The sequence below is a fragment of the Varroa destructor genome, unplaced genomic scaffold (assembly GCF_002443255.2).
Source record: "Varroa destructor unplaced genomic scaffold, Vdes_3.0 BEIS01000002.1, whole genome shotgun sequence".
Lineage (NCBI taxonomy): Eukaryota > Metazoa > Arthropoda > Arachnida > Mesostigmata > Varroidae > Varroa > Varroa destructor.
Window position 1 is genome coordinate 45055359 of NW_019211455.1, and position 25552 is coordinate 45080910.

The 25552-nt window shown below is 44.5% G+C and overlaps 1 protein-coding gene across 4 annotated transcripts in view; it reads right to left on the bottom strand.

Annotated features, from left to right (window-relative positions):
• PlexA (plexin A) overlaps nt 1-25552 on the bottom strand; it is a 208683-nt gene that overhangs the window by 60520 nt on the left and 122611 nt on the right. For all 4 annotated transcript variants that reach the window (XM_086979996.1, XM_086979995.1, XM_022795233.2 and 1 more), the window contains exon 3: nt 10193-10375. In XM_086979996.1, the coding sequence (XP_086836122.1) occupies nt 10193-10375 (183 nt within the window). The remainder of the gene's footprint in view (nt 1-10192; nt 10376-25552) is intronic.

Genomic DNA, 25552 nt, shown 5'->3' on the forward strand with positions numbered 1-25552 from the left:
TGCATGATGTATTGGCGACGACATGCATAAAAGAACGCCACGATCCGGAGAAAAATTAGCAACAGAACTCCGGGAAGTTGTGGGCGACGTCAACAAAAGTTGCAACGAGTCACGGCTACCCAGTCTAGCAGTGGGCAACCCTTTTGTCGTGTCCTCTATACAGCAGTTTATGCCACTGTTGAGAGTCTCCCTATCGTGTTTGTCATGAGGCTGTTGGCACTCCTGCAAATGATTTAGTCGTTCGGTTCTGTGCATTATTTGCTTTTCGATTGACAATTATAGCTGGTTGCACCACCAACCGTATTACCAATAGGGTTCGTCTCCGTCATGATTTGCCTGTTGCACCTCGCTCAACAGCATGTCTTCCTTCTCGTTTGCGCACTACCGTCAATAGTGTCCGCCATATATATATATATTGCAATGGTAATACGCGCTGGTCTATCTTCTCAACTCCTGCGTACTACTTTCACAGTAGACCCAATACAGTTGTACTTGCAGCTGTATCACTTTAATTCCTCCTGCACTCCATAGCTTACTCCCGTCTTCGTCAGCCTCTTCTTTTCGTCCTAACCTACTTATCTGCGGAGATGGGGACAAACAACTCAGGAAGAGCAACGAAACCCAGCGGTTGATGGTTGCAATTTGAAGGCTTAAGCGTTGCCTTCTGCCACAGCAGCAGACAATAGTTAACAGACACCAAGCCCTGCGGCAATAAGTTTGCAGTGATGCTCAGATGATGGCAAAGCATCTACCGAAGTTCGTTTGCCGCTTGTGGAAGTAACAGCGGAAGCAGTAGCAGACGACATCTGGACGACATCAACAGCCGACAACGACAACGGAAAATACTATGTCCCTGTTTACTTATCTTATCGGCACTGCATTGTATCATCAACGAGATGGCGCTGGTTGCACCTAACGGCGAAGCGTAGCAGTGGCTTCGCGAAAAGGGGGACCAACGCGTATTGTGACCAGCAATGTCGCCGTGCTGCTGGCGAAAGCTTTTGGCTCGCCAGCCGGCCTATGGCAGGCGATATACATACAGTACGATAAGATGATCATCATCATAATGCTTTGTGGGCTATACGAAGCCAACACCAACCACGTGGTGCGATGTTAGAAAACGAAGGGAAACAACATAACAGCACGACGTTTGTGGCGTACTTACATTCGTGATGGGTAGTTAGGTCGATATGTGCTGCTTTATGAAATTGCTGGACACTAGCAATTGGCTGTTGTGCTATTATTGTCGTGGTTGTGGTGGGGGACGCTATACTGATTTGATAGTCCAACTCATTAGATCTAATACACATAAAGCGCAAGACGATGATGGATAACCATCGTCTTGCGGTTGCTGGCGTCTTGAATGCGTCCTACGGAAGTACGTTCGCGTACTTTGTGAAAGTCAATCGGTGCTGCGTATTGCATAAAATCGCTATGTAGCGATGGTAATTGGTGGTATTATGCCGTTTGTTAACTACTGAATAATGGAGAAAAACGTATATATACAAAAAGTAAATCCTAACAAATTGCTCATTTAATCTATTTTCTATTTGCCACATTCGCTTAAGGTTTACAACACTTATATATAACAAACCTAGGCAGTCGAATTCCTGTTCCTTTTGACGCTCGAACAGCGTTCACATTACTCGCACCAGTTTAACAGCCGTTTTTACCAACAGTGGTAGATTGCTCAGACGCGGATCGTTTGCCTCTCTCTCAGACACTTGGAAATATGCCCACTACCTACCCATTCCTTCGCTCTTCCAACCCCGCAAAGATTCAACTGACGTATGATGATTTCGATAGGAAGAGACATTTTGCAGTAAATGCCGCCTATTGCTAACGCTAGTTGAATGACAAAACACGTTGGAAAAGCGTCGTCTGCTCACTTGCTGCTGTGCGGGCGGTTATAGCTCGCCCCTTATGTAGAGCACCCGGTCGGTCGTTCCACCACACCGTGATTCGATTAGTTTGACGTGTATGCTTTGTCGGCAAGCTGCATTCCGCAATTGACAACGTCCTCGCCTGTAAGCGCGTTCTACGTTTCTCGGATGCGCACCGTGCGCTGAGCCAAGACGGGCGACCGCGTTAGTTCCCGCGGTCTTATTCCGGTGAACAGGGTTTAGTGGACCGTGGCAGGTAAAGGGGTAGTGGAAGATAATTGTCGAACTAGCGCGTATAACCCTTGTTATAGGAGTAGCCCCCTCGTCTTTAACGCGATAAGATGGAAAAGGAGACTGGCTTGTTGTCGCTTGCCTTTTCTTTATCTTTGCTTTTTTCGAGCTTGGTCTTCTCTCCAGCGTCTTCATATACGGCCGTCCGTCGGCGGTCGCCGGTGGCCTTCCTCATTCAGTAGCTTTCCATCGACTGCTGCGGCGGCCAACAAAAGCCCGAAGCAGAGAAGCCATCAAACCCAGCTCCAACTGCCGGAGAAACAGGACACCTGAACCAGCGCAAGCCGACTGGCTGCGGGGAACAATGACGTAATCATATTCTCCGCCCCTGACCCTGCAAGTTCTCCCAGCACTGTTTATGCCGCTGCTTATCGCTCTCCGGTTTTCTTGACCCTGCCCCTGCACAAGGGTCTGGTTCCGTGTCCAGCACAAACATTAGCCTGCTTCTTGCTGGCTGCGTGCCTAGGTGGGTGGACTTCAGCCATGGCTAGTATAGACAGTCGTTGGGCTATGGTAGTTGCTTCTACGGATTCCACAAGTCGAAAGAAAGGTGCTCACCAGCTTTGCGGGTACGTTAGAGCCTGCCGGCCTGCTAAAACTCGTTTCTTGCTTACGGGCAGCTTTAGTCGGTTTGCTTTTGGTTGACGTGCGCTTTATGGGCACCGCGGCCACGAAGAAGTATGGCGTAGCGAATAACAGGGACCGCACGCCCTGTAAAAGAGAGAGAACCACGACACAGGGCCAGAACAAGGAGAAACTGCAGGGACCGAACTGAAGCAGGAGTTGAGAACTAACGTCTCTGACGTGAAAAGAATAACCCACCTTCGAATCATCTTCCTTTCACACACGGCCAAGCACAGATAGCAGGATCTCCTCTTTCTGCTACCCTACTATCCTTACCTATTTATGTACCTAGAACTGACAGCATTGAGAACTGCGTACTGTTGGGCCTAGCTACTACTGGTTTTACTATGAGACTTTGAGGTGGAATGTGAACCTTACCAACAACAGCAAGACCGCAGCCTACCAGACTGCTGATACGAAGGGTAACACGATGATAGGGTGGTCGCATGAAGCCAATTTCCTAGCCGGCGCCACTTACGTACCCCTCTTCTGCTCCCACAGCCCCTGCCAACTTGAAGAACTAACTGAACCCCTCTGCCTCTCAAGAGAAAAAGCCCAAGAACAACAACGCCTAGACCTACTGCAGTAGTCTTTCTGGGTGAAAAGTTCTTCTCTGTTCTGGTAAAGAAATAGTTGAAACTCTACAAACGTTCTCTTGTAACGCGTGTTATAGAGTGACAGGGAAAACTAGAAATTCCGCTGCAAAGTCTAAAAAACGATGGCGTTCAATTATCGTCTATATATTTTTGAGAGATTGTTGGCCAACCGGTACAGCGCAAGCTGTCAGTAGTCGTTACCTTTCCGTAACGTCATAACCAGGTTTTGTATGTAAAGCATTACTGGTGTTACTATGTTTGTTGTTGTTTTTACCGTTGACGCTTTCAGCATTGTAAATACGATTGTAAGTAGCTTTTCACGCGAATGTTCGCGCCTCAACTAACCACCTAATCGAACACAGCTGGCTGTATACAAAAAAGCCGCAGAACACCCTTTATCTCTCCCTCAGCTAGGAGGAACTAATAAGCAGCAAATAACAATGAACGAATAATTTAAAAGGGTACGTGGACGAACGGACCTGAAGGTGAAGTGGGTCACTGAGGACGTGAGTGCTTTAGTCCGATGATGATATGGGTAGCGATGTTATTCTAGGTTTTTGTCGACATAACGGACCCTCTTGAGAGTCCGTATAATGAAGTCATAGGCTAAATGCCTGCCCTACGCTCAATAGACAACACAACAAATCAGTTAACTCTGCTTAACCTCTTTATTCTTTTACCTTGAGGCGTGCTATATATCGCAGTCTAGCGTCCTGCTTTTTCTTTGTCCGCAACGGCCTAGCATTGCTACCAAGCAGATAATAATAAAATATTGGAAAAAATAATTGACACTTGAGTCAACTATAGTAAATGTTATCGCACCTGTTTCCCACTAGACAAGACATATGTTGTATGCTAATACGTATTATCCTGCTCGGTTTAATGAAACATGAATTTCTTCTCGGCCGCGGCTTGTTTAATGGTCGAGGTTACCCATCTATATATGAAGCTATGTAAAAGTAGCTTGCTAGTGATCACTTTTATCAATGGTACCGTGAAGTGTAGCTTTAGTGGCCACAGTGTCTACAAGTGACCAAGCTTATCCGTTGGTGGCTTCTTGCGGGCCTATGAGAGCAATAGCTATAGCTATGGCTATCCTTTTATGCCTAAAAGCCTGCGTGGCCAGTGCGTTCCTGAACACCTGAGTACAGGAACCGATGATCGAAGAATGCACACACAAGACAGAGACAGCACAGCAAAAAGGATGACTCCTGCTGACGGATGTTGGCCGGCAAAAGTCACTTAGAAGAGCCTCAGTCTGTCTCCGCTCGGCTAGTGCCTCTAGGATGACGAATCATCCGGGTCGTTTCAACCAACCATAGAAAGTTTCAACTTTGCCTTCGTCACTCTCTATCAGTCATTTCTTCTTTGTATCTTTTTCCCTCTGTCCTTTTTGGCTACTCACCCCACCACTAATGACGATATTTAGCCTGTACTGGACAAATAGTGAAAGGTAATTTAAACGGACAGCGAGAAGTTTGGGGGGCAGAGCTTGCCGAGAGTAGCGATTTGGCTGCAGGGACACGGCTACGAGAGAGCCTGACGATCGTTCGAGTAAAGAAGAACATTTACTCTATGGCACTAAGAGCTGAGTATGGCCACAAAAGTAAAACGGTCACTCGTCGTGCAAATGAAGAGGGGGGTACGAACGGTCACTTAAGTGGTAACGGAGAGTTCTGGCACGACGCCCACCAAGTTTGGCACTATCAACACTTAACTGTCATTGGTGAGACCTTTGATTTAGATTTTTTCAGTCCCACTCAGTTGCAATAAAATCGTTTTTGGGCTAACATGACCGCTCGTTGTAAATTTTATGCTACTTACACAACTTAGCTTCGAAATTTTGACGAGGTGGCCATTGAAAGCTGCCACACATGCGCATCGTGTGCTAAAGTACGTGGCGACATAAAGGAAACTCTTGTCATATATACTGTTGACCAACTAATCTCAAATAGCCCTTTACATATATATAAATTCTGTGTATGGATCTGTCTTTTTCTATAAGGATTTCACACGCTAACACAATTAGATTGTGTACAGCATTTTTTGCATTGCTATTAAATACAGATTTTTGAATTACTAAAAGCATTGTAACAGTAATTTTTTGTGTACATTTTTAAAATTGCGTAAATCAAATAGACTTATTTTGTCTATCAAACTGATGCATGTACTTGAAAATGGCGCCATTTTGCCGTTCATACATGGCCACAGTTCTGTGAAGACGATGCCCTGTTCTCAATGTCCTAATCCGTTTGTTGTATGCATATATACATATATACATATATATATATATATATTATGCATAAACGCACTCGTTTTAAACTAGAACATTCCACCATCTAGGGGTCGCTAGCCTCCGGGATAAAAATCAGCTGCCAGCAGGCATATCGATATCACTACTTGCAAACCAAATAACACGTGAAAGGCCAGCCAGTAGCGTGTGATAACTGGTGAGTTACGCAAAACCGAATTGCCTACCGTCGTACCTCGTTAGTCGTCAACTACTGCGCGGATTTCGATCTGATCATTTGGTCGCGGAACGGAAATAGGACAAACAACCCCACCACACTCTTTCTCCTTTTACACTATACAACATGAGCTGAACAGATCACGGATAAGGCGAAAATTGTTGCACTCACTAGTGGTAACTAATAGCAGTGGCACGGGCCACTAGGCGTTGCAAGGAACTTCGCTGAAATATAACACACACTTCCTATGATATCTTGTAATAGAGATCTAGACACAGTGCCCTTCACACATCCGTTGACTAGTCGATGGAACCCAGAATGTCATAGTTGTAGAAAGAAAGACTTTGTGCCACCACTTACCGACGCCCATGAGGTTCGAGGGGAAAAGATTTGGGCCTTGGCCTAGCGTAGGTTCTTGGGGATACGAAAAAAAGAGGACGGTGACGGACTGACCGTGCACAGCTGTTCTACTGGTTTTGTAAAGCACGATGACCTTACTAGATGGCACCATGTTGATACAATGGTCGGTTCATTCTAAAGGTCGTTGCAGACTCTTCGCAGAAGTCTTCAACGGGTTGACGGATCGTACAAATGGCCAACATTCGCAGCCGTCGATTGGGTGCAAACAACCGGCGTGGAAACAGTCCCTCTGCGATTTGTTGACGACGAAATAAGCCAAGCGTTCTCGAATCTAAATGACGGCGTAGTCAGCAGTGCGAACACAAAGACCAACTGATGAAGGCCGACGTGAGCGAGGACTGTAACACTTAAGTTACCATCATTTAGGACAAAGATCAAAATCTTATGAAATGAACTGATATGATTAAAAAAAAAAAGGCGTCAACACAGTATGACGTTCTATGGAAATTTGTAGGTGATTCTGACCAGGTTATTAAGGAACGCGAGGTTTATAAACTGAATGTGCATACTGTAAGGCAGCCAAATACGCCGGCCAATATTTGCTTCGCGGTAGTTTATACATATCCAGCACCAATTTCGACAGCTAGTTGCAGATTTTGTATGCGCGTGAAGTAATAGGAATGCGCTTTCTGTTTTAGTAAAACTTTATTAGCTCGACACTTTACGAGCTGAAGTGTATTTGAGTGACGATTTAGCCGTATTATTGGTTACGTAACAAATTCGACTATCCTGGTTAGGTCCACTGGGTTTATGGAAGTTGTTTATTAATGAAGTTATTATTAACTAAGTTATTTATTACTGGAATGGTTAAATAAAGTAATATTGCAACTATTAAGCTTAAACCGATGCATAATTACGAGTACACGCACTGTACAGCTCATAGCATAGACGTACTTCGACAATACGTAACGGATGGATCCAGTTGGCATACCAATAGGATAGCTTTGTTAGCTTCTCGTCGCTCTTCGGCAGGCCTTAACGAATGAATTACTATTACGTTAGTTTCATACATGTCAACTGCATTAAGCCATAAGGTCACGATAGTACATGTAGACGACGCTAAACGTCCTGCAGTGGACGTATTCAACAGATGAGACATACAACTCGAGCACATCCTGCTCGTAAAATTGACTTGCAAAAATTAAAAAAAAAAAAAGCAAATTCGAAGCCCATTGTTGTCTCCGTGAAGTTTCCGTCCGTTGAAACCGTTTAGCTATCGTTGCCAAGTAAACTCTCTGTTTTTCCCAAGAAATCATCTGTTTTTGCGCCAAATCTTAGCTACAGATTCGAAGGTTCAGGCAGTTAGCCTTGGATCGCTGTAGTCAGCCCAGCCAAGGTCTTTGTCGGTCCTCTTGGCACGTATCGTGTGCATCTATTAGCTGTATAAGTAAATGTGACAACAACCATTGCTACTAGCACTGCTAAGGCACACTCACGTCTATGCAAAGTCGTCACTACACGAGATCCGTCTGTAATATTTGCAGACAGCCGTCAGCTGCTCTGCCTGTTGGGTCGTTGGTTTTAGGGAATTGGTACTGCAAAAGTCAGGTGGACTAGCAAAAAAAGAGAAGCTCTTTGTCGAGTTACGAGCCTCGATATGGAGTGCTATGGATTAATATCTTGGAGACACAAAGTGAAAATTTCTTCAAAAAAAAAAAGCCTTAATTAAGAGTGTTGCAAATTTAATGGTCTTGACGGAAGATTCAGTCCGGCCTATATTTCCAAGGATAAGTGTATCCTAAAAGCGATACATAGGAATAGAAAACGCGAATTGTTTTTTTTTTTCTTTACAGTACACACGAACGGAATTGATTTTAGTGAATCCTTAAAAGAGTGAGTTCTAGCCGATTCATTTACCTATCTTTTCCAGTTTATCGTGCCGTTGTTTCCAACCTCCTTGTATGACAAAGTATAGCATTTGGTAAATAGGCCAGCTACCCCATAGAACATACCCACCATGATTTGTGTAATTTTACCGTATCAAGACCTGATTATGAGTACATAAGAGAAAAAGATCAGCCTATTGGCAGACTCAGGACGACTGTTGTCCATCACCTATTCGACCTTAACATAATAGTAAATACAGTACCATTAGCGGGTGTTAAATACTTGACAGTTTTTAGCTTTTCTAGAATACTGCTTAATTGTTGCTGCAAAAAAGATTCGTAGATTTGTTGAACGGTAAATTGTTCGATTAGTCAGGTGTGCGATAGTAGTATTTAACGTGACGAGGACATGGTGGTTAAATGACGAGGACATTTCCTTGCGATCACTGTTACCACTATTTTGGACGTGATAAGGTTGACTTAGATTCACTAGGACGATGGGTTCGATTTGGTTTGAGCTTATCGTAAACTTTCTATTGGTATTAAGATCGACCCTGTTCCCCACATAGACCTCGACTTAAAAAAGGGTATCATTCGATCAGGACAAGACATCCTGCCCAGTCTACTAAAATATAGTCTACCCTAGCTTTTACATACACACCCCTACTAAATATCTAAAGCGACACGCCTAACAAAAACAAAAACAGACCGACAGTCGGACACAGAGGCAGCACTAGCTATCGAGTATCGAATAGATTAGTAGATTGTTCAATCCCGTAGGTCTTGAGCTGCCCTCGTCACGAGGTTAAACGCGAGAACAGTGTCTTCACGAAGCATTTTCCCATAATATTTTATCCAATGCAATCACAGCAGTCGCAAGGGCAGCTACTGATAAGTTCGTCAGCGCGGTAAGTGCTAGTGAATGATTTGAGGTGGTGTGATCGACAGCAACTTGGCGATCGACAGCGGCGAAATCCTTAATTCCACACTCACACATTATTCAAGCAACCATTAACTAAGCCATCAGCCAACGATTTCTATCCGCACGAGTATTTCTACAATGAATCGATACGGTCGCAGTAGACAGCTGAGCGGAAATGGTCACGTGTAACACGTTCGTCGTGTTCGACAATCCTATCGCAAAGTCTCTAACCTCTTCTATTCGCTGTCCTTGAGGCGTTTCCCTGAACAGCACAATCAACGTAAGCACGTACTTTGATCAGCTTGATCGCCAATAACAGTCTGCAGCGGCCGAACGTTGGCGTCCTTCGTTGCGATCCTGCATCTTTACATGCAATACCACAAGGCGCCTCCCTCACCGCAAACAACGACAGTTAAGCGCATACGTAACAAATAAACGATCAGCACCTAATCTTCAATAAAAGGAACGAATGACATAGTTTTTATGATGCATAATGCAATCAACGTTTTCTCACCTTCACTATCTACTTTTCATCACCTCAACATCGTCACTATTGAACGGTACGAGGCACGTAGTTGATTGAAAGCTTTCTATTCTGCTCAGCAAACGTTTCTACGGCAGGCAGGGCTTAAGGGGAAATCCCCCAGCAAGGACAGCGCTAGTGACGGGTGACTAGCAGGGTTTACTGGCCTGTTCCCCTGGGCACAGAGAATCGACACAAATACCAAAAAAAAAAATACGGAGCATCTTGGACAATCCTGGTAAATGAAAAGTGATAGGTTGATAAAAATGCTGTGTAGAAAAGGCCGCCGTCTCGCTCTAACAGTTGCTTTAGAGCTATTATGGCAGACAGAAAATTGTATGCGGTATCAATGTTCGATCTCAAACAAAACTGGTTTGGCAATGCCAATCGTAACGATGGACAAATGCATATGGCAAGTAGTGAAGCAACGTTTCCTTCGACGAATAAAAAAAAAATAGGTCAAATAAACCGCTTAAATCATAGGCTTACTCGTGAGAACACGGAGGTTGTCTTGCGTCGAAAATGTCCTATTGTTCCATTTTGGGAAAAGTATGGACTCGACCAATCAACACGTTACAACAAGGGCCGATAATAAAAATGGCATGTTTGCTTGTCCTTGACGTAAATTAGTGTACTAACCTTTTTCAGGTGGCCGTCTGACGTTCCAAGGAAAGTGACGGTATAGTCGTGAGTCGAGACAGCGCTCACAGCAGATAGCAGCGTTGATGGATAGGTGAGGACGGGCGAAGCTTCGATGGCCATTGCTCCATCCAGTGGTGTGTTTACCTCCATCCCGCAGAAGTCGTCGTTAATTTGCACTTGCTATAATTAAAACAGAGAAAAAAAAATCGTAGGTTTCCTAAGTAAAACGTAGTTAATTAACCCTTGTAATTCAGTCGTATTATATACAAAATAAAGACACTACTTTTATGCATCCTCGTATATAATATACGCGTTGGCTTGGACGTTTATCATTTGGTTGAAAGATACTAAGAATCGTTCTTTCAAATGAAGGTAAATACCACCCAATTCGCATGTGTATATAAAGGGAGTTACTTCACGTATAATACACAGTAAGCATTAAGACACGCACATATACAACATCTAGACAAGCCTTTGTGGCATGAAGTGCATACACGCTACACATGGACTAAACCATCATTAATACATTATATCTGGATTGCTCATCTGATTATTGAGAACATATTTAAGTGATTTTCATTACTATTTGGTATGACTAAACTGCCTGCACAATTTCATGAAACCGCCTCCCTTCCAGTTTTTTCATCACCAGTGCACCTTCATGAACGAGTAAAGCGAACAGCAGGGAATCACCGGCAAGACACGTCAGCCTCTAGAGTTCCCAGGAAGCTTTTTTGGCACCTCAGCCTCAACCCCCATCACTTCCTCTTTTACCTACTAAACCAACATTGCACTATAGATCTTCCAATCCTCTTGATAGCGTTGAGGCCTTAGCTGCTTATGCGCTTCGTTTCACCGTCAGTCGAGCTCATCCGGCGCTAAAACCGTCGCATCCGCAGGTAGCTAGCCAGCGCCACTGGAGGCCTGCGCAAAAGCCCTCTGCGCTCAGAGCCTCCTCTGCACACCACTGGCTAGGAACTAACGCTGAAGGAGACAGCCAAGGGGCAATTAGGGCGTCGTCCCGCAAACCTTTGTAGTTTAGCTAAGATCAACAACTGCTCGGTTCCATTTCCGTCTTAAGAAGACCCGCAGACGCAGCTAAGTCGCTCCTGGTAATCCTCACTGGCTGGCGGTTATTAATTGCCGGGGAGGCGCCGGCGGTGCTGTCGCTGTCGACTCATAGACCAACTTTAGGAGCAGCCCGCATTTTGCAAGAAGACGCACGTTTGAGGAGCACAGACGAATGAGCGCCTGAGTATCCCTCAATTCCGTCCAATCTCAAGCAGACTATGCCCCACGACTGTAAAAAAAAAGTAAAAGCCGACTTGAGCAGTCTCCCAAGGTTCTTTGCACAAGGGACAGCGATATCACCGTACTGGTCGGGTGTGATCTTCCTGCATCTTCGTCTTGTGGAGAAGGCCAAGACTGTCAGAAACGTTTGTGCTTAAAAGAAGGTCTCGGCGATTCGTCGACTAGTTCATTCGGTATATTGTAAGCGGCAGTCCTCCGTTAAGCAAACTGGCAAACAGACGTTGCAGTGAATTTGGAGCATTCACGATCTGATCGTATGCGCGGATCATCGCTGGCTCATCACGCCGAAGATCCGATGCCACCTATAGCTGAACATCACCTGAAGGGAAAGACCGAAACGTCCGAAGCCTCAGCTGATGTCTGGTTAAGTATACAGCACCTGCGTCGTCCCATTTCGCCTCACATGGCAATCAGGGCGGTGTGGGCTGTGGACCTCGACTCTGACTAGCGAAGAGCAGAAAAGAGCTATAGGAGTTGTTTGAAAAAGATGCAGCGGCAAGGCCTTGTGGAGCATAGAGTTAGGTAGTTGTTATATGCTCAGCTTCTGCTGGTGCTGAATTGCATTAAAATTCATAGGGTTTCTGTTGCCACCATTATTTCCACTATGACGCTAGGTTTCTTCCATCTTAATTGCAACCTTGAAGTTGGCCGTAGTAGCCAGAGGTGAAGATACGTCCAAATGTGCGCATTCACTACCTTTACGGGTGACAGTGCTTCTCGGATACCCGATTCTTGACGCCTCAACGAAACAAATCCAGTGAATCCAGGTAGGGCAAGTGGAAAAGGAAAGAGAGAGAACACTTCACACTGCTAACAGGCTCCAGATGCGTGTTTTCTGAAAGTTACCGGTCAACGAATAACCAAGCTAGTACATACCGCGTTGCGGCGCGGGTGACTGGAAAAATAGAAGGCTTCCAGGGATGAACATCGGCAGACTGCTAAGGTAAACACCCCCGTTTTTGAGTGTAATTCAGCTGCTTGACATTCCGTTGAATATAATCACCCACGTTAGGCAATTGGGTAAATTTTTTATCTTTCGGGAAATGATACTTTAGAGTTTGATGACGCTAACAGAATTGAGTGAGCTGACACGTACATTGGATGTGGTCAACACATGTGTTAAATAGATATATTTTCAAAGCAAATGTTCCATCACACAATCAAGTGGGCAATCACTTAATGGTTCCAACCCTAGGTCACCGAACGCTGTGTCGATGTAAAGACGCCATGTGGTCAACGTTGATCACGTGTTCTGGGTTATCTTCCTTTTCCACACTTTCTGCCCACGAAAAAACTGACATCGCCAACACAAGTCATTGCTACTGTAGTGCTTTTCAAAACATTTCTTCCTTGTTTACTGGATTTACTGGCTGCCGTCCCAGAGCGTTGGTCTTTGGTGGCAGAACAAGACTGTTTGCGCTTTGTCTCGTGTCGTACCATACCTATCGTTGTTGTCGTTTTTTCACCTTTACCTTTCTATTTGTAGGATCTTCTAGCATCGACTTAAAAGAACGACCAATTATCTTCTCTGAGACCATGGTGAATTGGGTCTTCTGTTTAGTCAAGATGTTTCGTCGTCATCTCAAAACTAGAGCGCTATGCATTTGCCATGTCAAGAAGAAAGGTACATCGATTACCCGATCGCGAACACAAGGCGATCGCAGAAAGTGGTAAACGCGCCCATAGGAGTCGTTGCCTTGACCGGATCCCCGCTGCTCCTCACAAATGGTATTAACCGGTCACTGATCCGCTTCCATCTTTTATCATCATCTGATGTGTCTTCCTGTTCTTCATTTCTTCACTACGGTGACGGCGCATGAGAAACAGTTCTGACATTACCATAATCTAATGCGAACACCGGGCCGAGCTACTAACAGGGGCCTGCATATCGTCGGTTCTGACCAGCCGGCAAAGCCAGCTAAACCCGGAGTGCTTTTCAGTAAAGTGCTCTTGCCCTTTCTTATATGCATCGTATACATACTGTATGTAGGTTGACTAAACGTGCGTCTCACAACAAATAGACTAAGTTAAGTGCAAGGGCCTGTTTAACGTGTCTGACTTTTATTGTTATTATTCAGCTGAAGATGAGCTCCACTGGACGAGGCAAATGCCGTTACTGCACCCGCTGGTTGACCCCATTCGAGGGACGTTTGTCTTGTGTAACAAAAGCTTCTGATACGAGAGTCTACTAAAAGAGGGAGAAAAGGAACATGTGAGAGGAGGTAAGGGGGAGTGACAAGGCAACGGCGGCAACACATGGAAGGTTTGTTCGTTGTAAATGTCGCGTGGGTGTCACGATTTTCACTCTTTTTTTCCATAGACTTCACTGCTTCTCCCACTCCGTTATAACTACAAGGAAGAAAAAAGTAACTCTATAAATCAGCTTGGCGAAGTAAAGACTAAATACATACGAACCGAAAGCAAAGGGAATCAGTTCTGGCTGTCTTCACTGAAAGGCTCTGGGAGGAGGCCTCGATAGTGGAAGCGATAGCAGACTGCATAAGCCATGTCATACTACACGCGACCAGCACAACTTTGTGTCAAAGAGGATGAAAGAGCTCAAAGCGACACCAGTGAATAGCATTGCAACAACGAAGGCCAATGGGCCTAAAAACTTGATCAATTTCAAGCCGTCTTACCCATTGGTTTACCAGGCCTAAACGACGTATACGATGCGCTGCAAGTGCCGTTTGATACAGAAGCGTGGATTTGTGTAATGATGAATTAATGCCAGTATAGAAGCGAAAAATGCCGTGATTTAGAACGTAAATCTATCTTTAGAATCTCGCTGACTATGACAAGCATTTAACTGCTATCGCGAAGTAATTGTCGCGGTAGCTAACCTGTTAGCATAAGTACGTTCCTTTGATCGGAAATCTCGACAAGACGCGACAAAATGAAACACGTGCCAGGGTACCCTTGACGACACTGAACCATTTATTTCTTTCCGTTGGGAATAAGTCCTACAAGACAAGGTCGATCTGCTGCGGTGGACGCTTCGTACCAAGTCTCTGACTAGGAAACAAGTCGATTCAGTTGGCTTTACTTAGTGGCTGATCTTCAGCTGGAAGGAACGACAGCATACATAGACGGGTTTTATAAGTTGTCGCTTATGCGACTCCTTCCAAACCCCAACATTTTCCCAAGCCTGTCACCCAGTTTTTGGTAGCTGCATCCTATGTGCTAGTAATCGTTGGACTAATGAGAGCTGGTTTATAACGCGCGCTTCTACGTGGCCAGTAGAAGGCAACTGTCCCTTGAAGGGATACAAAGCAATACCAGGGCCTAAGGACCTCATCGTCTTTGGCTGTAAACTTCTGCCGCGGTGAGGACTGTTGTTAATTGGGAGATAAGCCGCCTACAATACAGACAGGGCATCGGCGGTACCGGCCACCCACCCCGTCGATGACATAGGGGCCTTGTGTGTCCTGCTGGTCAGAACGGCAAAAGCAGCATCAGCAGCAACTTCTCTTTACAAGAGCTGGTAGGTCTGCTCGCCTTTTTTTGCTCCTTTGTTAAAGCAGCCTACAAGATCTAACTTGCAGGTCTTGTTTAAGATGTGTGTTATTGCCCCTACTGTTGAGATGCTAGCTTTGGGTCCTGCTAACCCGCTGAACTCAGGTAGCCGGACACCCCTTAGTAGGCACTTGTCGGCCGCCCGTCGCCCGGTTGTACTCATTAGCTGTAGAGCTGTAGCCACTCCCCAACGCATGCTACCAATGATGCCGTTTCGGTCACCTGTTTGGCGTCGACTTTGCGAAAAGGGCAGAAACCAACAAGAACCGAAGAAAGCTGTTGCTGGTCATTGAGGCAGACATGCGAACACTTTGTCTGCGGCCGAGGCTCTGCAACTTACGTGATTCCTATACCGCCGTCAGGGCTTTGCCTGCCACCGTCTTATTTCGAAGGGAGAACGCCGCAAATCAACTAGCTCACGAATAACTGTATAGAACCTCACACGTGGACATGCAGACATATGCTGTCTTGTTCTTTGATGATCTCGAGGTCATCAACCACAGCTCTTGGCGACGCCCAACATCAAACGCTTACCGACGACACCCACCCATTAGCAGTTCTTTCAGTCGTTAGCAAACAAGTCACTGTAGCAGATTATCTGCAACCATGCCTATACAAACAAACACAATAGTAAAATCCGTATGTTGCAGCCGGTAACGGTTTTAGCGTCCTGAACACGGCAGACGCTATGCAGTGCGATGACCGCGACTGAGACAATGGCGTTTGAATTGACCAACAAGCATAAGTACAGAGCATACACGTGAATAAAGCTATCATTAATAATATCTATATGGATGCGAGAAATTATTCCGTTAGTAAAGTTACAAGGGTTTAGATTGTCCCGTCTATTTCCATAAACGAAGCAATTATCCAATAAACTGTGAAGCATCAACGTCTATACAAAATTGTTGCTCTCTTACGTTATCCTATCAATGGCGTTTCGATTACAGCGTCAGCGCCCTTACTTACAATTGTCTGTGTCGTCGCGACAGCAGCTAATAGTATTTTTGCTGCTGAAGTTCGTCAATTTGATAATTTCTTCCAGCGTCTGCTTACCAGTTAAAAGAAGAGATTACCCAAGCTCTGCCAGGGTATCGACTGTTTTGCACTTCATAACCACTGATATAGCGGCTGCTACGTGTTAGAGCTCGTGAAGATGTTGGTCGTAAAAAAAAGTTCACAGTTGGAATTTGCATCTCAAAAGGCAATGGGGACTTTTGAAGACAGTTTAGAGTGCACACGACGGGGCGAAGTAGACAACAAAATTCGATCGTCATTGAAACCTTATCGACAGCGACTGTATTAACCAAGACCCTATTCATCGTAGTTTCGAGTCTAGCTCTCCGGCCAAATTATGTTCACTTCGGCCAGTTTCGAAGCTAGCATAAATCATCTAGCTGGTACCATTATCAAAAGATCACCCAAATGCCATTCGGACGGATCTACCATGATGTGTTCGAAAACAACTCTGAAACCGGTGTAAAATTCACTGTTTCTTGCATAGGCTAGCTAGCAAAAGACGCTGGTAAAAACCTCTGATGAAGTCGCACAGAGAGGATAAAATAAAACAAATATAACATAGCATAGCTAAGACCCTATCACGCAAGATGTATTACCAGCCATTAGCAACTGAAACGGTTAGAACTAAGCCAACGAGAGCTGGTTCGAGAACTCATCGAAGGCAGTTATCTCCGAAGGGACACGTCTGACCTTCTTGGTCAACGACCACCAGTGTCATCCTTTCAGTACATACAATAACTGCACAGCGGTAAAAACAGCAATTATATGATCTAGCTGCACCTACTTTCTTCAAGGTGTGACCCTCCAAGGACAACTATTACGATGAGCGATGCTGGTGACATTTCACTAAAGTCACTTGAACGAACATTTGACGGCAAAGTAATGGAAACGATGGACGATAACATGGAAGCCTACCTGATAAATACCGTTATTTGATTTTTGACCATTCAGTGTTCCATTTTTCTCGCTCGCAACGGGTCTGCGGTAATCCCCCGACATTTTATCAAATGTTCTTTAAGATTGGCCTAGTAAATCAACATTCCTGCTGATTCTGTCAGAGTTACCAGCTTTTCGTATTCTTTACGCTCGGCTACCGCTATCGCTACTAACTGCAATATCTCCATAACGAAGCTGCATAGAAAATTTTACTTAGGTCTATGTATAAATGTGATACGATGAGTACAGCTTTAGGACTGTCGTCGACTAGTGTCTTTTCGTTTACTGGTTAGGAGATCGAGGGAGAAAAAGAAAGAGCTGAATGAAGTAGAAGAACCTAGAGAAGGGGTAAAGCACAGAAACATTTCTACCTTGAACTTTTTAGTCTTTAATAACAGACTATAATTCTTCCAACGGCTCTGCCTCTGACGAGACCACTAACGGGAGGTATTCACTAACGAAACCAGCAGCAGGTACTGCATGCCTTCCTCATATCTCTGTTGTTCCGTCTACTTAGTGAGTTTAGACGCTCCTTCAGCAACAGGTTGCGCTCAATAAATGCTCAGATAGGCATCGAGGACGGGATGCGAGTCGAGGGGGTGTAGTTTGATGTAGATAGCCTTCGACAGAACTACCTACATTGTGATCGACGACAACAGAAGCAACGCTAAAAGTCAAACTTAAAAATAAAGCTCCAAGTACGCCGCGTCTCTCTTAGACTCTACCATCGTAGACTAGATCAGGTTTTGATTCTAGCAGGGCCGGTAAAGTTTGCCTAGACGGATTCATTGAGTAGGCTAAAACTAGTCTTTTGGCTATCATCTACACTTTTCGTATATTTTATTATTATATATTAACTCATTTGTCGTAATAAAACAATACTACAGAAGACATTCACAGTTTAGATCTCAAGTAGGTGTCTGCTATTCACAGTTTAGATCTCAGGTCTGTCTGTAATACAGGAAGTCAACTCTTATTTCGTTGTAAAGCAACAAAAGTAGTTTCGTCTTCAGATTAATGACGAGTTAGCAGACGACAGTAATGATCAGCATGAACACAGATGTGCACCGGAGAAGAGTGACGGTGTTGTTTCATGCTAGAATTTGGAAGTCACCTTAAACTGCTTACAGAGTTTGAAATTAAACTAGCAGAGCTGACTATATTGCAACATAGTGTAAACAGGTCTTACGTGTCAACTATAATGGATTATAAGGTAAATGAGTGTAGCAAGCGAGTAAGTTCTACCTCCATACTTCTATAGAAGTTATCGTGTATCCATTTGACGACTAACTCTCGGCTTAAAAGTCTACTCCCTTGAGTAAGGGGTTTACGGTAGCTCGTTAAGTCCCGTCGGGTCAAAGTGACTATCAGGTTGTTTTTATCCCAAACCCGCCTTCAAAGCCGTCTAATACACCCGAAGTCACATCATTTAAATAGTAACCGATAGGGCATTTCCTTATTGGCTCTCTCGTAAGCGATAATATGGTACTGCCACTCTACAACGCAGTTGCCTACCCAACGAGGTCCCCAGAGTTCCACGCCTGTCTGAGGTTAGTTAACAGTTCAGCTTGTATTAACATTCAATGTTTTTGGGCATCGCTCGGGTAAAACCTTATTAAAAGTCAGACTCATGTGAAGTAATGAAAGTCAATGGAACCAAAGTTTTGAAATTCAGACGTAGCACACAAATCAAACTGCAAGCTTATTAGTTAGGTAATAATTACCTATTGCAAAGATTTTTCACATTATGACCTCTACACTATGCATATTTTCGCCAAATCCATCAGATTTGATTAAGTACTTGTCTTTTCTTGTAGGAATTATTTTATCCGTGGGGTCCATAAGATGACCGCACTCCTCGTTTCACACAGGTACTTCTCCCTATTGCTCCTCTCCTTAGTACTCCCTCAACATAGAACTGCCGAGTCAGACAGTGCCACTACAGGCAGGCCCGTTCGCGTTGCTCGTAATCCCCAATTCTTGTCATTCCATATAATGACGAGCAGCTGTGTTTTCGTGATTCCTCCCTCACCTGCTCAACATCGAAGTCTTCGCTTCCTTTCTTGATCAGCTAAAGACAACAGAGGCATAGGGACGTTGACTGTCCTACACAACGGTTTCAGCTGCGTGCTTGCAGTTCTGGGGGTCCTAACAGCAGCGAACCTCCGAGCGTTAGTCTCCCAACTTACGATACCATAGGAGGGAAGTAACTGGCTAGCCAGGTCCTCTATTTTGCTTCTTCTTCGTATTTCGTAATAGCCGTAATACTTACTACTACTAGTGGAGGTTGCAGCCGTCCTCGTTTCCATTAGCAGGATTAAACAACTATGTCATCTTACCACCATCAGCGTGACCATTTAGGGCAGCTGGTCGCTGTCATAGACCAAGGAGACGGGAAGAATAGAAAGAATGGGGGAAGGCATGAAGGAAAGAAAGATGGCAAAAGGAAACTAGAGGAGCAAACAGAGAAGTGGAGAGATGCACGAGGGATACAACCCTATGGAACGCCACAGTGGACAACGGAGTACCGCATTATTATATTACGCATGCCGCTCGGGTCAAGCAGCGTGTACAGGCACTCATAATAGACAGAGGCGCATAGTCCAAACTCGGATGTGCTCCTGAGAGCAAAGGAAAGAGTGCGAGAAAATTTAGAGGCCGGGACAAACAGTGAGATAGGATAGTGTTATGCGGAAGGCAGTGTTAAAACACAGATCCCTACTCCGAGTAAACGAATGTGAAAGGATAGTGCGCTTTCGGCAGTGTTACACGTACAGTTTAACTCAGTGAACACGAACGAGAGCTGAGTGGACCTGGAGGCCGCGTCGGCACGTTAAGGCAGCGTTGGGAAATTGCTTGGTGAAGGCAAAGATAAACAGCAGCCGAAGTGGCTTTGAGTGACGACTAGCGAAGTTGGACGAGCAGCTGGAAAAGTCTCATGCGACGAAACAGTGTTAACATGAACTCTTATTCCCGTCTCGTAGGTGTTGGCAAGCAAAGCTGATGAGTATCTCGTGTCTGCTCATCCGGCACGTAATGTGATGGTAGAAATATTTTACATGAATGAAAGGAGAGGTCTTAATCAAATCGAAGTGGCCTATTTTCAAATAAAAACAACATATTTAGGAAATAGGACAATGGGCTGATACATTCGTCCTGTGCGAGATCACATCCCTTTGCGCCTGTCGAGACGATCGATCCTGCCTCGTTACGAACAATACCGCAAACGCCACTACATCGCTGCAGTATCGGTCGCAAGCTGGCTGGCATCAACAACATTTCTCCGTGTTGCAGGTGGCCGTCGCCTCTTCGTAGTAATCGTTGAGAGCAGAAATAAAGAAGCGCCCCCGGCATGTCGGCAAAGTAAAGCGTCTTCGGCATATTGCTTATTGATGTATTGAGCACGTGGCTCAGTTCACATAGACAAAGCTCACGACCTCTGCCCACGAGCGCTGCGAGTAAACTGGTGGGGTGCGAAGAGAGTAAAGAGAAAAAATGGGTGTAAGAGTATATAGACATATTTCTATTATCATCTTTAGACAACATTATCGATGACCCGAGAACTTAAATTTTGGTGATGATATGGTGAGCGTCATTATTTAAATGAATGATTCAGAAGTTCAGTTAAACATGGCTTGAACATTAATTGGAAAGCTTAACAGATCGCAGTGTAAAATACCTATAGAGACACAGTGGATATTTTGATTCGATTCGACCAGCATTAAGTACGACAAGTAAGGTTGAAGGTTTTTCCTTCTACTATATACATGTAATTATACCCAATTATACGTAACTTAGCATTACGATCAATTTTTCTTCTCTCGTCGTTTTTTTCATCTTCTATACATCTTATATAGCAAACGAATAAATGTCCTAACAAAATTGGGCTGTACAAGAGGCGCATAAATACTGCATAACTGTAGCTCACATTTAAGACAACCAGATGTTCTACTTATCCGATTTCTTCGTACAGGTAATTTAGCTTTTTGGTGTTGGCCGAATATTAGCAACTATTTAGTGCGTTTGCCTATTACTCTTTAGGTGAATAGAAGCAAAAACGGATACACGTGGAACTCGACCAAGAGTAGCCCGTAATTTCTCTCTCTCTCTCTCTCTCTCCTTACTTATACTGAAACGTACCATATATGTATATGGTACGTTTCAGTATAAGTCGCGTTTATCTGTCTCTCTTCTTGATTTACTACCCATTTCCTCTGCCGGTCTAATTGGCATTATTTTTCCTACGATCTAGTTTGACGCTGGCGTGTCATCTTGCTATCTCCGATTAGAAGCAGCTGTAGCAGCAGCAGGCGTAGAGGGCTGATAATTGAATTCGACATCGGTTGGTACGGTCGGTTCGAGATCGACCTACCCATCTCGAAACGACGGCCGCTCGTTTATGGCTCCTACATAGCTAAATAGGAAAAAAAACTAGCTAGGGAAAGCACCTATTGCAAGACTTTCGCTTCTAGCGAGTGGGAAGCCAACAAAAGAGCTTAACCTCGTGTAACTACATTGGTCCTTGGTAAGTACCGCCAAGTTTGTCACTTCCCTGCCTGCTGTTACAAGCCGGATCCTTTTTGGCTCCTTATGTTCGCTCCTTATTAGTGCTCGCTACTGTGGGATAGTCAGTCCTCAAGATTCGTTGGACTAAGTCAAACGTTCGTGGCTCGTTTCTTGTACCTGTTAAAACAGCCTCTGGTCCAATTCCTAGTCAACTTCTACCGCCTATGTTGTTTTTAGCCTACGCACCCATCAGCATTGGTCTTTATCTCATTTTTCTCACTCACGTATATTATCTTGTGCCTACTTTGTACAGGCTTTATATACGCAGCGTCGTTCGCGAGTTGGCCGATGCTTCACATATCGTACTCTGTTGTTAACCTTGCTAAGTTCGTCAACGTATAATGCTAAGCTACCCCCAGGACTACTATTTGCTGGTAAAGGCGCGAAGGGTCGCTATGGAAACGGGGCTACGCGGGACAAGCCGCAGTATTGTCGCACCGAGGTACGTCGTGTGCCTAATATGAGGCGACCACAGCCATTGCGTTTATCGACGCATAGGTTGACAGCAGAGCCCTATTAAACACGGAGTTGGGCCAGATTACGAAGCTGAGTCTGTAGAGGAAATAGGACGAACGTATAATTGTATTAACGGTCGCTCAGCTACCAGGCAGCAGCGGGTAGCACCTGTATGGTTAAAGCTAGCAGGTCTGGTTTCCGTCGCAGCCTGTTCCTTTTCCCCCTTCTTTCCGTCAGGACCTGTTTCCTCAGGTATCCTACATCTACAACGGCTTCGTATTTCTACCGATCTTTCCATCTTGTCTTTAGGTCTACCGACTCCCCTTACCGCTTGCCTTTGTGCCTTTAGCTATGCTCGGCCTATCTGACAACTGAAAAAAGCGCTGTCGACCGTGTCACACGCATGCGCCCCTCTTCTTCCTCGTTTTTCGCGTACAAACCTTCCTGTTACTTCACGTGCTGAGTCAGACCTTCTTAGGCCCTATCAAGTCTTGTTTGGTACAGTATAAACATGAGCCATTCTGTGCAGATATCGAAATCGGGTACACCAAGAAGTACGGCTACAAGAAGGACAATAGGTGAAGCGAACATTGTGTGCGAATTTAACGAATACTGCACTAAATTGCTGTTTATGAGCAATTGAAATCTGTCACAATTTGCCATATTCGTTTACAAAAGACAAATAGTAAAATGTGCCGAAATAAACACATCTCCTTGCCAAATCGTTTCCTATCTCAATGTTCTAAACCTGCCAGTCTCGACTAGATCGGCTTACGTGGCCTAGCTGCTCAAATCATCTTTCTTTTTCACTACAGTGCATAATACCATCACCTAACCATATTTCCGCAATAAGCCAATTCCGCTCTTCTTGGCTGTTTGAGTCTGTCTTGCCTCCTGACTCGAACCTCCCTGCTAGAATCGCCATATGTTTCCTAGCTGTAGATGGTCAATGACGATTCAGTGTACGATCGGTCCCAATCGAGTTTCAGTGTCGAAATAGCATCAGGAAACTCTGATGAGGAAGGCGGCAGAGTCCGACAAGGAACGTTGACCCAGTAGTCCGCTACCTCAGCTACCACTTCTGAGTGACGACTGAACATGTACGTCGATAAGTAGATCTAAACCTATTCGGATAGGTGGATCAGAGATCTACAGTCAACATCTGTTATAGCAGATAGACGCGACCGTACGTGCCAGAAGGGAACGAGAGAGAGGCTCAACAAGAAAGGGCGTATCCGAGATCCGCTACAGGTTAGTCACCATCACTGCGGGCTGATCAAATCATGTCGTCAGCAGTTCCCGTAGAGAGAACCATAAAGCACAAGACGGCCCAACCAAGCCTGCCTTATTCTAGAAAGCGTGTGCATATCGGGCTGCTTGATTACACGAACAGATATATAATAGTCCGAAGCAACTGATAATGCGCTGATTAATATGGTTTCTGATATGATGCGGCTAAGATCTATTATTTAAAAAGTGGAGGGGAGTATTCATACCGTTTGCTTCATGCCTACTTAGATATGGAATATGAATTTAACGACCCCTACGTTGCTGTAGTTTTAGTGACCCATAAATTGTAAAAAATATGTGATGCCATTTTCAATGTCAAAGGCGGTCCTGACAAAACTTGAAAAAGCCCGTTGAGAACTAATACGTCAATAACCGTAAGATAACTACAAAGACTTGGAATTATAGGAGCAAGCTTGAGGGACGAAACGGCTAAGGCATTGTTCTTCTGTTGCAATACAAATACAGAGCCTTTCACCCGACGAACTTGCTGAAGTCTCCAAGCAAGCAAACCTCATTGTTCGCTAGAACCCTGTCGAATTCTTTTCTATGTGCCATTATCTTATGTGTATTGACTGAGCTTTTCTGTACCTTTTTCCTCTCTCTGAATTTGTTTCGAATGCCCCCATACCATGCGAATCATCACCTTATTTACTACCATTTCTTTAGCCCCTATTGCTTTCTGGGGGCTTCCACCACAGACGGGCCTAGCCCTGCCTTGAACCACGACGCAACCTGTATTGCCTCAGGGGATCGATCACGCACATGTTGATCGACTACCAGCGTGGACAATGGTGACTATCTGAATCAAAAATAATGATCGATATATCGGTAACAGTATTGCGGCGTAAATGCAATTCGACAACATAGCATCACCCTATCGGTCATTCCAAGTTAAGTCATAAGCTTATAGTTCTCTAATAGTTCTAGACGATGGTGTAGGCGAGGAGAAACTGGAAAAATTGCATTGCATCATTGTCTAATATTTGTCAGCTGCCATTCTGGTAGTCTATTACCATAGCTAACACTTAGATCTGTGCTGATGCATCTATAATAGGCATATAGTGATCAAATACGTACGATCAATGAAACCGTTCGCATTTTCGCTTATTTCTAAAGGCAGTCACACAATATATAAACATGGGGCAGACATTTTCAGCTTTCAGAAATGGTACAACAGTTGCCACACCACCTATTCACGAACTGCAAAAGCTCTGCAGATAATATGGGCAGGGGGGCTAATGCATACAAATACATCACTTTCAATGTTTAGTTTCAATCTATTTACAAGCGCTCGTCCGATGTTATTATATTCTGCTCTCGAGAACGAATATCTTGGTGCCGGCCAACACCAACACGAAACACACAATACGATTTGCATTTTAGAGAGTCGTTGCAAAGGGACGATGCGTATCGGTATCGTATTAAAACACTCGTTAAGCATACGTTTTTACTTCGCATTGCTGAAACAAGTCCCCCAAGCACACACTGCTACGACATTCGGCCCTTAGGATCAAGATGTGTATTGCTGACACGAGGATGGCAACTTATCGATAGAACTTATGGCAGTTTACAAATTTCTTGGTGCTGCTATGTTCTTTTGTTAACATATTTCAAAGCTTTCAAGCATTTACAAAGCGTAGAGAAAAACTTACATAATATGCAAGCTTGTATTAAAAGGCATCCGCATCGTTCGTTAGCAGGCATATTTTACTCAGCGGTTTATTTAAATGTATTATGAGCCTTATATGTCCACCATTATGTTTATAATTGTAAATTATCCACGCATGGGTTAGACCGCGGTCAGCACTTACCGCACAACAACTAGATTTTAGCTATTTTTTTTTTATTCGCTCATATGGTGCTGTATTCATTGTTGGCCGAAGACTTCAATCCGCAATATCAGAGACAGACATCAAGCACATGTTGCACATGATTTTTTATATAAACCCCTAATGCTTTACACGTCTACTTCAATGCATTTCAAGGTGACAGCGCGGACAGTCGCTAATCTTCACTTAACATCACACCGCTTCAGCTACAACAGTGTAAATGTTCAGCCCACGTGTTTGACTTCCCTTTGCCGGGGTTACCTGCAGGCTTTGCACCCCATTGTTCCTAGCTCCCATTGGTAATGCTTTGCTTCCTGCAACTGATCGTTTCTTCCTTCAAGTTGATTTCATTAGTAGTACTGATCCTAGCATTGTTGGCATGTGTGCAGCTGCAATTAAGACACGTAACCTTAAGCACGTTCAGCTTGTTGGG